The 14,363-nt window shown below is 38.7% G+C and overlaps 1 protein-coding gene across 6 annotated transcripts in view; it reads left to right on the forward strand.

The window, feature by feature from the left end:
* Nucleotides 1–311: 311 nt before the first annotated feature.
* The window catches only part of BRSK2 (BR serine/threonine kinase 2), a 310,234-nt gene continuing 296,182 nt past the window's right edge, over nt 312–14,363 (forward strand). For 2 of the 6 annotated variants that reach the window (XM_033928274.1, XM_033928270.1), the window contains exon 1: nt 312–668. In XM_033928274.1, coding sequence (XP_033784165.1) covers nt 575–668 — 94 coding nt within the window. In that variant the 5' untranslated portion in view covers nt 312–574. The remainder of the gene's footprint in view (nt 669–14,363) is intronic. The other 4 variants (XM_033928269.1, XM_033928273.1, XM_033928272.1 and 1 more) reach the window with 3 other exon arrangements.

Here is a 14,363-nt window from a genome sequence, read left to right on the forward strand (position 1 = left end):
CAACACATCATTGGAATTTGTCAATTGCATCTAAACAAAATGCACAAAATATCTAGAATTATTTTAAGTGCATTTGTGAAATACTGAGAATAGCCAAATCACACAAAAAAGCTATTAAAGCACGACACAGTCGTCTTCAAACGATGCCACGGTAGTGAGACGGTGCCGAAGATGCGCCCATCACTCCGCCCCTGCACCTGAAGCCCGGATTAAAGAGAATTCGGAGGCGGCCAATCAGAGAGCAAGCTCCAGGGACCAATCAGCCTCCGCCCGGCGGCGAATCAGAAAACTGCTTACATCACGACTTCGGGGACCGGCTTGCATCTGGAGCTCTGGCGAGAGCAGCTCCTCGCGCCGGGGCGTGCGCTGTTGGGAGCGCGAGACGGCTGCGCTCGAGCGGCATGCCCTGCGCGCGCTAGAGCCCGCTGGCGTTTCCCATAGAAAAGCCCCCAAATAGTGACTCCTAGCGCCCGAACGGTCACCGGTGGGACCCATCGAAAGGTGGCACCGGAGAGAGATTTTGAGCAGCAGCAGCCGAGGAGAACCATTTGGGGGGGGGGGGGGTGGACTAGCCATGAGTTGCCCAGGAAAGGAAGGCAGCGGAGCCCAGCACGCGCAGTACGTGGGACCCTATCGCTTGGAGAAGACCCTGGGCAAAGGGCAGACAGGTGGGTCCTGCAAAGGGGTGTGCATGCTTGGCAAGGGGTCTGGCATCCATGGCTTTATTGTGCATGCCGGCTTTGCATCGTGGAATAAACAGGAGCGAAACTTCCTGGGGCTTCTATTGCATGACGTCATGAAGGTGCAGGCTCTGGGGGGAAAGAGAAGGTTTTTTTAAAAAAATGAATTAAATGTTCTGAAATGTATTGGCTTAAAGAAAATAACGGCCAGCTTGAGCCTCTGAACAATGGGTGCAAGAGGAGTTTGGGCGGCTTGGGATGGCAGAGCAGGTGGTCTGATTCGTCAAATGCAGGGAGGGTGGGGGGAGAGATGTGATGGAGACCCCCCCCCAAAAAAAAAAAAAATCGTTCCCTTTATTATGTAATAGCCAGTGCATTCCTGGCCGTTTGTTCCCGTCGCCTCTAATAGGCGTTTCCGTGCCCAGCTGCTGCTTGTTTGCGCGCGCGCGCGCGCGCGTGGCTCTCCTGTGCAGCAGCAGCAGCAGCATCTCTGCAGTGTGCAGAGTCCAGAAGCGGCTCGTGCTGCCTGTCCCGGTCGAGAACAAGGTCATTGGCCCAGAATTCGAAACGGGGCACATAGCGAGCGCGAGCGCCCCTTAGCCTTTTGCATTTCATCACCAAAAAAAATAAGCGAGACACTGCAGAGCTTAAATTCTAGTGCCATGCATGCTAACTTATTGTTTTTGCATCCTCGCTCTGAGGCCTGCTCAGGTATTGCTTCATTTTACTGTGGGTCTGTTGTCCACTTTCAGAGCAAATAATACCTAGGCCCTGACTATATTCACCTTTTCTGACTCTCACAAACAGCCTCGGATGGAGACTGTACTTGTTAGCATAGCAAGTGTAATGGCAGTAACCATGTAGCAGGGAGAGGCATGTCAATAATACTGCAGTTGGAAAAAAGGTTTTATCTGTGGCTTTTTTCCTCTTGATAATCTTCTTGTGTTGTGTTGTACAATTAGAGACTTTGTGAGAGAAGCAAAGCATGTGTGTACTGTATGTTGATTTATAACTGAGGAAATGTTACACAATGTTGTCCATAGTCTAGGGATAGTTGATGTCAGTATCTGCCTCGCCTCCATTTTTCTCTGAAGGATACAGGCCTGTTTCTCTCCATCCTCCTTATTTTGGATGCATTGTGATGAGTGTGAAAGCTGATTGAGAATTATACTCTATGATACAGTTGAAGCTTTTAATATTTCTTCTCCCTCCAACCCCATCCTGGCTCTTTCAATGCACTCATTTGGTTTACAACTGCAGCACTGTGGGGCTGGATTATGTAGGATAACTTTTCTCCCTGGTTCTATAATCTTGCAGGCACATTTTCGTACTTAGCTTGCAAAATTGTGCACACAGGTGTTAGAGGCTAGTACCAGCTGTACATACAATTTAATCAGAAAATCAAGTGATAAATCTAATTAACAGCAATTTTCAGATAGTGTATATTAATGTGCAATTAGGTAGGTAACTTCAGTTGCTAGCCTACAAATTTAGGGGCTGATTCTATAAAGGGCGCCTAGCTTAATTGGCAAAATACCCTTAATAGGCTCAGTAATTGCTAAAAATAAATAAATAACAATAATTGGGCAATAGATGCCTGGTTCTATAAGAGATAGGTGACTATCGCATGGGGCTCAGTGGCACTTAACACCTGATTTCATATACCGTCCAATCAGCCTTCTAGGCGGTGTACAATATCATTTAAAAACATGTATTGATTAAAAAAACATATTTAGGGAAACAGCACATGATTAAAAACAATAATAGTTATTAAAAACAAAAAACAAACAGAAACAAAAGGGGAAAAGGGCTAGAACTACAATGATCAAGTAGAGAGAAAGACATATAGGGAAGAAAACAAAAGGAAGGGTGGCAAAAAAGTAAAATAAAACTATGTAGCCCTGAAAAGTCCTCGAAAGCGTCAAGGAAAAGAAATGTTTTTAACTTTGTTTTAAAATGGCGAAGAATTGATTCTTCCCGTAAATGGGCCGGAATATTATTCCAAAGAGATGGAGCGCTGACAGAGAAAATGGTAGACCTCATTGTGTTGATAGACTTCAGAGACGGGATAGATAGAAGATTTTTGGCGTTTCTGTGGATGGAGTGTGAGTTAGGCACGATTCTCCCAAAACAGGCACCTGAAACGTAGGCCTTTAAAATCCTCACCTACATTTCAGGCGCCTACGTTTTTACATAGGTGCCGCTAGCCGCAATTCTGTAAGCAGCACCTAAGCTAAGCGTGATTAAGATGTGGCTGGTGCCTTTTATTAGACACTAGCCGATTAATGTGCTCTTTATAGAATCAGCCCCTTAGTGTGCAAAAGCTATAACGTGTACCTGCAAGAGGGGCTTGGGGCTCCTTTGAGCACTAAAATTCTAGGCTGTTTGTGCAACTGCAGCATTTATTGCATTATTTATTGTTTACTGAAACATAGCCACAAAACAGTTTCCTAACCCATTCCCAAAGGACAGGTTAGCAACCCGATGGTGCTTGCAGCCCCTTTCCCCTCAAACAAGAAATTCCTCTCCACCACCCCACTCCACATGGGCTTAGACTCATCTCTTCAAAAAACACTTCCCATCATCATAACCTCACAAAAGTTTAAGATAATGCTCTCATGACTACCCAAACACCACCACCAGCAACACCCGAATCCGAACAGTATTATCTCTACTCGTCTAAACAACAGAATCCGGACAATATTATCTCTATTCGTCTAAACAACCTATCACTATCTACTATCTACTACCAATTTATCCTGGAAAAGTCCAGAACAACAATTGTAACTTAACGCATTCTTGTTTATATGTACTGCAATGCTACTGGAAATGTCCAGTCTTCTAACTTGTAATCCGCTTAGAACCGCAAGGCACAAGCGGAATAGAAATCACTTATGTAATGTAATGTAATGTAATAGTGGTACGGTATATCAAAATGATAAATCCAATGTAACAGAACCTTTATTAAGCAAATTTGTTTTTGTTTTTTTTTAGATGCAGAACTGTGAAATACTGTTAAAAAAATTCCATGTATTTGAGAGTATTTTAAGTGCAAAAAAACTTATTTAAAAAAATCTTTACTGGCAGCTGATATGTGATGGGTCTGGCTGAATGAAGACCGTAGTTTAACTTTTAAGAAGCATATGGATTCATTAATTTAAAAAAAAGCTATGCAATTTTGTGGAAATTGAGGACCATTAAGAAGTATTTTGATCTAGAGTTCTTTAGGTTGCTGGTCCAGTCTACTGTACTGTCAACTCTGGATTATTGTAATATTGTTTATTTGGGGCTACCAAAAAAGATTCTATTAAGGCTTCAATTAGTTCATTTAATCTTTGGTCTTAAGAAGCATGATCATGTTAGTCATTTTTATGCTAGACTGCATTGGCTGCCTTTTGAGGCCAGAGTATTTTTTAAGTTTGGGTATATCTGTTATAAGACTCTCTTTGGTTTATTACCTTCCTATTTGGTATCTTACTTGAAACTGTTTAATTCATTCAAATGTACCAGAAATTCAGGTATGTTCCTCTTCCCTACCCCAAGGACCTGTCGCTATAAGACCTTTTTGCACAGGACATTGGAATATCAGGCGGGGAAGTTGAACTCCTGGATGAGTCCGCTGATTGTTCGAGCCTATTCTTATCTTACATTTAGGAAATTATTGAAAACTCCACCTATTTGATAAACAAGAATGTTGATATTTAAGAAGGTATTAGCCTCTGTATTTTAAATGTACTTTTTATCTGACGATGTATTTAATGGATGTAGTAGTTATAATAGTTGTGTTTTTTGAAATGGTATTTTTTAATTGAAATGTTAGTTCTTCTGTTGTGAACCGCCTAGAACTCTTTTCAATTTCTTTCAGAACTTTATCTTTGAAGATGTTAAGAATATTGTCAAGCGGGCCAGGCGGACACCAATTAGAATGGGGAGACATCATAGATTGATTAAAGGTGTTACCACTCCCATGAAAGAAAATTTTTATCTGAAGCTTACTAATAAATTTTTCAAGGTCTATGTTAAATTGAAATCGATCAAAATGATGGTACAAAAGATAGCCCACAATTTAAAAGGTTTTCTTCTTGTGTAGTCAAAGTTCTACTAGATAAATTGACTACGACAGAATCCTGTATTAAGGTAGATGTTGTTGATACTGTAGTGATCTGGTCTGAGGACGTCCTCTCTGATGCCATTTGCCTCTTGTGTTTCCCCTTCTTCCTAGATTCTTTGAGATAAAAAAATTTCAAGAACTGCTACTATTAGATGATGACCTACTCACAGAACTGGAATTTGTTTCAGTCTGAGGTAGAGGGTATAGATGCTTTATCAGTGATAACAGACCAAGCATATACACGTTGCTCATTATAGCCTTTTTCATCTCTTTGAAACTTACGTAACTTATTTTTCTTTAATTGATCTTTAAATTTATCAATATTATCTTTCAGACGCTTAACTTGTGTGTTATATTCAAGTTGATCAGATTTAGTCTTCATAATTTCCAATTCATCCTCAATTTTAACATTTAACTCAGCCACAACACTTCTGCTTTTTTCAATAATTAAGAGCATAATGTCGAGGGAATATTTGTTAAGAATCATCTTCCACTTATTGACAAAGTCTTTATCATCTTTGAAAATTTGAGGATTAGTATTAACTCGTAAACCTCTAGGAATTCTTTCAGCTTTGCAGTATTCAATCAAAAAGGCACTATTTAGATCTATCCTAGTTAAATTTTTCTTTAAATTCATAATTCTGGGCCAATCATTATCATTTAGTAACATAGAGGGAACCTTCAAAATGTCCAAAACCTTCTCATTGGAGAAGCTCAGTGTCTGTTTCCAGGCATTATCATCCATCTTTCAAATACTTGAACTATCAAAATGAATAGTGAAAGATGTGTATCAACAATCAAAAAACAAGTACCACCACAAGTTGATACTCTTAAGATTAGAGCCTGAATGGAGGAAAATAAATCAGATTCACCACTTTGGGAACATGTGTGGCTCTCCCTAAGTATTGTGGTGTTGGATTTCTTTCATTGATCAAAAAACTTCCACCCTATCCTAATTGCTAATCATTAATAAAGTATTTTCAATATTTTTATATTTTTAAATTAATGATAACATCATAACAAAGTTTGAATGAATCTAAACACAGGGGCCACTAATATTGCAACATATAATGCTCAAAAATGGCTTCCTGAGAATATCATAAACAAAATGCAGAGAAAGGAAATAACTTATCTGCAATTGAAGGGTCAAAAAAGTACATCGGATCGTGGAGAATCTCTAAGCGCTCTCAGTCCGCACTACATGAAGTTAAAGTGCTTAGTGCTGTATTACACGGAGATAAAGTGCTAAATGCTGTATTGCTCGACAGGTCCCGTTTCGCCCTTATAAGTTGGCTTCATCAGGAAACGAGCTAATCAAAAAATATAAATAAAAAAGGGGATATCATTAGAAATTCATTCAAAATAAGTACCACATATTCCGAATAGCACACAAAATAACTTACTGCACTTATTCAGTTGATCCTTTACAATCGCATCGGATTCAACTCAAAATGGCACTTAAATCCTAAAAGAATGCCAGCGCATGCATACTAGCATGAACAATCAAGCGTATTGATTGGTTCTAAAAGTGTGTCAAATTTACCCAACTTAATAAATAAATAATGACATTCTTGCTAATTTTTTAGAAAATTATTTTAAAGTGCTTCAAAGGAATGCTAGGTAGTTTTAAAACAGGGTCCAACCAGCATGGGTGGCATTTTTGCTATAAATGGGTCTGTTTTAACAGGTTGATTTTTGACTTCTTGTAGTTTTAATGCAACTGCATTGTGGTATTTTTAGTTTGGGGTTTTGTTTTTTGTTTTTTGTATGAAAATTAATGCTTAAAATACCAAAGCGGAAGAGGAGTTTGGGGAAAGTCCAATTGTCTGAAATTTCACTCCCAGTATCTACCGCAGGGGTATCAAACTCAATCACACGGGCTAAGTTGTGGGACAAATTTTTTTATTAACATACTTAGGGCTCCTTTTACTAAGGTGCGCTAGCGTTTTTAGTGCACGCTAACCCTGCGCTACATAAATACTAACGCAAGCTCTAGGGAGGCGTTAGCGTGCACTAAAACCACTTGCGCACCCTGAGCCACCTGTGGAGCGCCCTGCTCCAACCTAGCTTTTACACTGGGACTGGGTCCTTCTGCCTGCAAATGGGTACCGAGGCAGCGCGGTGAGGAGCTTGGAGCGCCGCTGGGACAGGGGCTGCGCCGTCAGGCACTTAGATGCAGCACAGTCACTGAGGGCCACATAAAACGGCCAGGCATGTGTTTGACATAGCGTGCCTGTGGTTTAAGAAGCCACCAGAACAAGCAACGTTTATGAGACAATTTTCTTTAAAGTCAATGAATTAATGACATGGAAATGTTAAATCTGTTTGAACTATTATTTTTCCTCTTTCTTTCTGTTAAATGAAACAGAAATATTTCTAAATGGAGCTATTAAAGAGCAAGTCATGAAGAAAAATGTGTTTTTTTTTTATTGGTAGATTCTGCAGACTGTTCCTGTTATTTCATGGCTGCCATTTGAAATGTTCACTGAAGGAATGTTGAGAGATAATAGAATTATTGAATGTTGGTCATGTGGCTTCTGAAAGAAAACATCAATCTACTGGGTGTAATGCTTTTCAAACAAATCTCTACTTTTTGGTGATATTTGAGATTACAGTGGGCTTATTTTTTCTTTACATTTGTTTCTAAGGTACACCCCCTCCCCCAGCCTCTAGTAAGTACTAGGAAATGATCTGTGACTATTTTCAAGACACTTAATGCTGCATTGTTCAAAAATGCCTAAGAGCGGCAATATCTTTTATTATTAACTGAAGTTGGTGCCTGCAGTATGCCTATAAAGAAGGTGAGGCCGTGGGGTTCATAACTTCAATAGTTGAGGCTGTACATGTGGATCTAGTTCTCAGGAGTTTCACGTTCTGGTCTGACACCTAAGTAATTGGCATGATTTGACTAACTTGAATAGCAGATCTGCTTGCTAGAGTTGTGTCCCTCTTCCCTACCTCCACATCCAACCTCTTTGCATAAAGAACTCCTTTCTCAAGTGATCGTAAGCTTATATTCTCATAAATGAATCTTGTTCTCTCTATAATTCTTTATGAAAAAGGTCCTTCACTGCCTTCTGATCAAACTCTTCTTGTATGATGTGGAAGAGGCTGAGTTGGATTTAGTGGCTTTCAGAGAGATGTGGTTCACAGAGAACCACGACTATAATCCGGACTATAATCTGTTCAGGAAAAACAGGGTAGGAAGAAAAGGAGGGGGACTAGCATTATATGATAAAGATCATATTAAAGCCAAACAATTGCGGGATTTAAGGAAGAGGCACTGTGGATCAGTCTGGAAAGAAGGAATTGAAAATTATATTTACATTGGTGTGATAAACAGGTCTCCTTCACAGACGGAAGAAGTGGACAGAGATTTAATAATAGACATTCAGAATACAGTATATCTAAAAAAGGGGAAGTTTTACTAATAGGTGATATTATTTTTTTTTTAACATGCCAGATGTTGATTGGGGTTATCCCTATTGTGGGGTAGGGAGATCCTGGATTCTCTGCCAGGAGAACTGTTCCAGCAGTTGGTAATGGAACTGATGCGGGATGGGGTCATACTGGACTTGATGCTTATAAATGAGGAAAGTGTTTCTAATGTTACAGTGGGTGATCCCCACATGGTGTGGTTTAATATTAATGACACAACACCCTTCTTCTGTGATACTGATGAGAAGTAAACTCTCTTTCTAGTTACATTGATACTTAATTCTTCTAACTCTTCTTTCTTCTTTATTTATCCTTCTTGGTTGGGGAACAGTGACTTCAAGTACCCACAGTTGGTTGACTTAGAATAAGTCTTGTCAATCCAACTATTTCATGAGCTATCATAGGTCTTAAGTAACCCCCTATTCTGTCATTAATATTAATTTATTTTATTTGTATAAATCATTATTGTTAAAAATAACTCCACCAATTGGTTAGTTCTTTTTAATTAAATCCTTGGTACTGAAATTAATAGTAGTGAATATAGTCGTTCCTCTCGCAGTGCTATCATTGATATACTGAGTTTTCATCCACAGCAAGTTGCCGATGTTGTTTACTCCCAGCTTTTAGGAAAGGTAGCTCAAAATATATGTCTGATGATAATATTGCTCAACGAAATGTCCCCGTTTCATTCCCCTTGGAGCTTCTTCAGAAGATGTTCATTAACCACTATTAACTTTATTAACTGACCTTAAATTTCTGCATGGTTTCTTTCTTTAGAAAATGAACTATGGGAGCTTAGGCAACAGTGACCTAACAGTTTTTTCCAATGGCGCGTTCTCAAGTAGCACTCAGTTTGCGATACGCTGGTTTAGGGAGTGAAGAACTTTTGTGCACGAAAGAGGAGCGGGACTTGTGGAATGATTAGTATGTGATGATCATAAGGTTCTCTAGAACATATACTACCAAAATCAACTTGTCTACAAAAGACTCAAAGTAATACTAGAATTAGATGACTCTTAAATTGTATCAATCTTATACTAAAGGGAGGAAAAGATTTCAAGGACTGAAGGAAGCAGGGCTTTAGAACATTTAAAACGTTCTGACCCTGCTCTCATGAAAATCTCCCTTAAATATCAAGTGTATCTTTTTTTTTCTGTTTACTTATAAATTCTTCATATATTTACTTTCCTACATGTCCCACAACCATTAGGCAATACCTATTGAGTAAAAAATATTCCACTTAGCTTTGAAAAGGCTGTTATCAGCGTCCTTGCTTCATTCCAAGTTTTCAAGTTTCAAGTTTATTAGGTGACTTAATTAATCGCTTAATCAGGATTTCTAAGCGATGTACACTTTAAAATTCACATTTGTTTAGGGGACAATACAATACGTACAAATACTTAAATAGGGCTAATTTACATTAAATTAACATTACTAAACAATGGGTAAGGAGGGAAGAAATACAATTCTTAAAGTAAAGAGAAGACATTAAGGGAAAATACAAAGGGGTAATAATTAACAAAAGTATAGCAAAGTTAAATAAGACAATAAAGTAGTAAAATTAAGTTGCGAAGGCATCTTTGAAAAGGAAGGTTTTTAACTCATTTTTAAATTTCCCAAACTCCTTCTCCTCCCGTAAAAAAATAGGGAGGACGTTCCAAGTCTGCGGTGCAGTACAAGAAAAGATAAATTGTCGTCTCGTATTAATAATTTTTAGTGAGGGAATAGATAATAAATTTTGTTCACTAGATCGTAAAATTCTCTTTGCAGTATATGGAATTAGAAACCTAAATAAAAATGCAGGGGTCTTATTATATAGGGTTTTAAAAGTAATTATACATAATTTATAAGTAATTCTGTGAATGACTGGTAGCCAATGAGCATTTTTGAGAAGTGGTTTACATGATCAAATTTTTTAGACTTGGTTATTAATTTAATTGATGCAAGATTAATTGGGCTGTTTTGATGGTCCTTAAACATGAGCTGTTCTTCTAGTCGTTAGATCAAACTTGTAAAAATGATATTCCTGCTCGAAACTGCTCAACAGAGCTTCTCCGTTTCACTTTGAAAAAGATTCCTCCAGGAGCAAGCCTCCCAAAAATTCTTAAACCAACCAGTTCGCCAGCATATTTCTGTAGGATTTTTTTTAAAAAAAGTTTATTTTTAAACATCTTTTAATATTGAACAGCATCATTATTGTTGGCGGTATATAAGAATAAAGTTATTATTATTATTATTATTAGTCCAGTTTACAGCTTATTCTCCCATATCACGAAACCTTTTTAAAGTTACAGAAGTTAAGCTCTGGAACCCGTTGCCAGAGATGTGGTAAGAGCGGATAGCGTAGCTGGTTTTAAGAATGGTTTGGACAAGTTCCTGGAGGAAAAAGTCTGTTATTGAGAAAGACCTGGGGGAAGCCACTGCTTGCCCTGTATCGGTAGCATGGAATATTGCTACACCTTGGGTTTTGTCCAGGTACTAGTGATCTGGATTGGCCACCGTGAGAACGGGCTTCTGGGCTTGATGGACCATTGGTCTGACCTAGTAAGGCTATTCTTATGTTCTTATGAACTAATTGCAAGTGTGAGATGGCATATGTGGCAAAACCCACAACTAGAATGGCTTCCAAGATAATATTGTCTGCTTTTATATCAGGTTTTAAAGCCAACTGCTCTCGCAAATTATGTCCCCTTGAAAATGCTATCTGTAATCTTTGTTGTTGAAAATGACAGCTACTTAACCCCTTCCCCCCCTCCCCGGGGGAGGTTTTTAGTGCAGGCCAGCGAGGTAAGTTCTCCAGCGCTTATAGGAATTGTATGAGTGTTGGAGCATTTACTGCACCAGCTAGCGCTAAAAACCTCTAGTGCAGCTCGATAAAAGGGGACCTAAGTTTGTATTGATGCTGATAACTGAATTTTTCAATCAGCAGACTCTCTGTTGTTGGAGATATTCCCACTCTTCATCTGATCAAATTAGACTGTTATAGATAATCTCTTTTTAAAATTGTAAGGCCTGAGTTACCGAATTCTGTCATTTGAAACTTGTGCTATATGTAGCTTCCTGTCATTTAAAAAGAAGATAAACAACTTTATTTATGGGAGTTTTAATAGCACAAGAGAGGTTTTTAAAAAAAAATTTGCAATTGTATGACATTTATGTTTTAAAGTTTGATTTACAGTTGTTTGCATTTGTAACCTAATGGTCCCCCTCCCCCCATGGTTTTTAGCTCTGGCCTCAGTGGTAACAGCTCCGACACTCATAAAATTTCTGTGAGCGTCGGAGCTGTTACTATTGTGGCCGGTGCTAAAAAAAAGGTGCTGTGATTTTGTAAAAGGGTGTGTGTGTGTGTGTGTTTTATTTGTAAACTGCTAAAAATATTGGATTATGTGGGATATAAATACAGTAAATAATTAGGCTAATTAGTTGACTTGCAGATCTATGATCTATGCCCAAAACTGTGTACCCAATTTTCAGTGACCTCTATTTTATCGTGTACTACGTATTGCAGTGTGTGTATGCGTATATATGTGCACACACACACACACAATGGGACAAATATTGAAAGAAGATTGAGGAATAAGAGGAAACAGTAGCAACAGCAATTGGGCAAGTTTCTAATTTCAAGTACGTAGCCAGTATGCTGCTGTGAACAGTCTGTGTGTGTGTGTCAGTGCCAACCCCAGAGACAAAGGTCTCCTTTGACTCCAGAATACACTGTTAACACTGACATAGATGCAGAAACATGTCTAGGACCACAAACTAACCTCGCTCTGCCCTTCAGAGAACAGGCCTGATACAGATCACCCGAACAATGCACCAGAGTGTGGGTGCAGCCAGAAAAATGAAGAACGTCATATTATGGCCAAAATCTTCTGCTCCTGCTTCTCCTCTTGGTGCTTGATCGCAGATGAGAAGAACTGAACATAGTTTGGTTTTTTTTTTGCTATAAAACAAAATAAGTTAATCCGCTTATCCTTCAGGCAGTGTGACATCCAGATGAATAGAGTGGGAGTACCAGGGGATTTCAGCAGGCATACCACAGCAGAAAGCATCATATCCTACATGAGTCTTTGCTTCTAAAGCATCGCTGAAAGATACATTTCATCAATACTTTTTCTTACATGGTGCTTTAGACAAACAGTATCTCAACATAGTTTGCAATAAAAATCACTTTCAAAATGCTAGGGTGTCCGATTGGTCTGGCAATTTTAATACAGTGAAAGCAATGTAGTTGACTACAAGAAGAGACAATAAGAAGCAAATTTATGAGAGATCTGACATGGTCTGTGTTTTGCGGGATGCTTGTGTCAAGTATCATTGGAACGACACATAGCAATGAGCAATCCAGTGTTAACAAGCATCCAGTAATCCGGCTAACTTTTTTTTTTTTTTTTTCTGCATCTCTTGAGTGTGCAGAAGGGGGGGGGGGGTGTGGAGTGACAGAAGTCTGAATCTTTCTTGCTCTTTGAAAGTATAAACAGACTTCTGTGGTAGCATCATAGAGCAGAGCTGCACCATTAATTACTCTGGGAAGCCCGACTGCAGGGATAGGCTCTCTGCATGAATGGGCTACCTCATTGGGAATGGAGGTATTTCCGAGTGGGCTGGCTGTGAGTTTTGAAAAATGCCTTTTTATGCCTTTGACAGTGTTTTTTTAATAGCGTTGCCAGCTGGCTTCATTTTAATTTTACCCAGAGGCTGAGCTACTCTCTCTTTCAAACCCATTGCATGTATGCATGGACTTCTGATTCTGAAAAGTAGGGTCTACGAACTCATGAGGCAGTGGGGTAAAACCAGAAATGGCGATGCTGTTGGTAAAAGTGGAACCAGTTGCAAACCCTAATCATCATATCAAGGGTTCATAAACCAATCTGGATCTCATATTCATGAAATGTTAAGCAGTGTACCCAATTGAATATTTTGTTATGCTGCAATTTCAGTTTTGTGTGTTTTTTTTTTTATAAAGGCAATTTACAAAAGTACCAAAACAGAGCAGCACAAATACGATAATACAAAACATCCAGTAATCCAGCATAATTAAAAGACAAGAGGTAGGTTAATCGGATAACAAAATACAACAATTATCCTTCAATTAAACAATAAGCTGGACACTTGAGGAAAGGGAGGAGATCTTGATGATGAAAAAAGCAGAAAATTGTTTAAAAATCATAAATGGAAATTTATGAATTTGGGAAAGCCTGATCTACAAAGCTATTTTAAATTGTATTCAGAAGATTCAAATTGCAGAGATTAAAGAGACAGAATTCCAGAGAGTAGGAAAAAAAAATTGCTGAACGGGAAAAATCCAAATGCATTTCAGTGAACGGTATTAGCAGTTCTTGGCAGGCAGACAGAATAATGGGGAAATGAAAGGGGAAGGGATTTGACGTACCACCTTTTAAATAATACGATACATATGCATCAAAATTTAAAAGAATTTTAAACCTGATTCTATAAGCACCAGGTAACCAATGTTGTACTGTCAATCGTTTATTAAATGCTTATAAAGCTCTACGCACACAAAAAAAGTCAATTTTCTTCTAAGTTGCCTTCTGGGGGGGGGGGGGGGGGGCTCCTCCCTTTGGGTTTCTAGTTCAGTTCTAAAGGGATGGGTGCAAACTCCCAGACCCAAAGTGCTCTCTATCTGGTTAGCAGTCTGTGCTGATTCTGGATAGTTGATGCCAATTGATTTCTTGTTTATCTTTAACTGCAGTGGCCAGTGTTTAGAAAAAACTAAGACCCCCAGTGGCTCAGTATTTCCCCCTGAGCATTTGGGCTTAAAATTAATTGTTATTCACTCAGAAATCCAGAAATAACTGAATTGGGATTAGCCCAGAGCATTTGAGCATAAATTCACGAACTCAGTTACTCGTAGTTCAATTTAGAACAGCTGGAACCAAATTGGTTATTTCAGTGCTATAACTTTACAGTTCATAACAGGAATAATCCTATAGGTATCTGAGTTTTGGTATACCACCTTCCAAGCAATAAAATTGACATTGCAGTTTTCAACAATGAATGCAATTAAAATGACTTTATTGTCTATTGTAACCTATTTGTTGTCATGACTAGTCTGTTTTCAAACAATTATGAATGTTTACTTGTAACCCGCTCTGAGCTTCTGGGAGAACGGG

This window comes from Geotrypetes seraphini, chromosome 19 (assembly GCF_902459505.1).
Source record: "Geotrypetes seraphini chromosome 19, aGeoSer1.1, whole genome shotgun sequence".
Classification (NCBI taxonomy): Eukaryota; Metazoa; Chordata; class Amphibia; order Gymnophiona; family Dermophiidae; genus Geotrypetes; species Geotrypetes seraphini.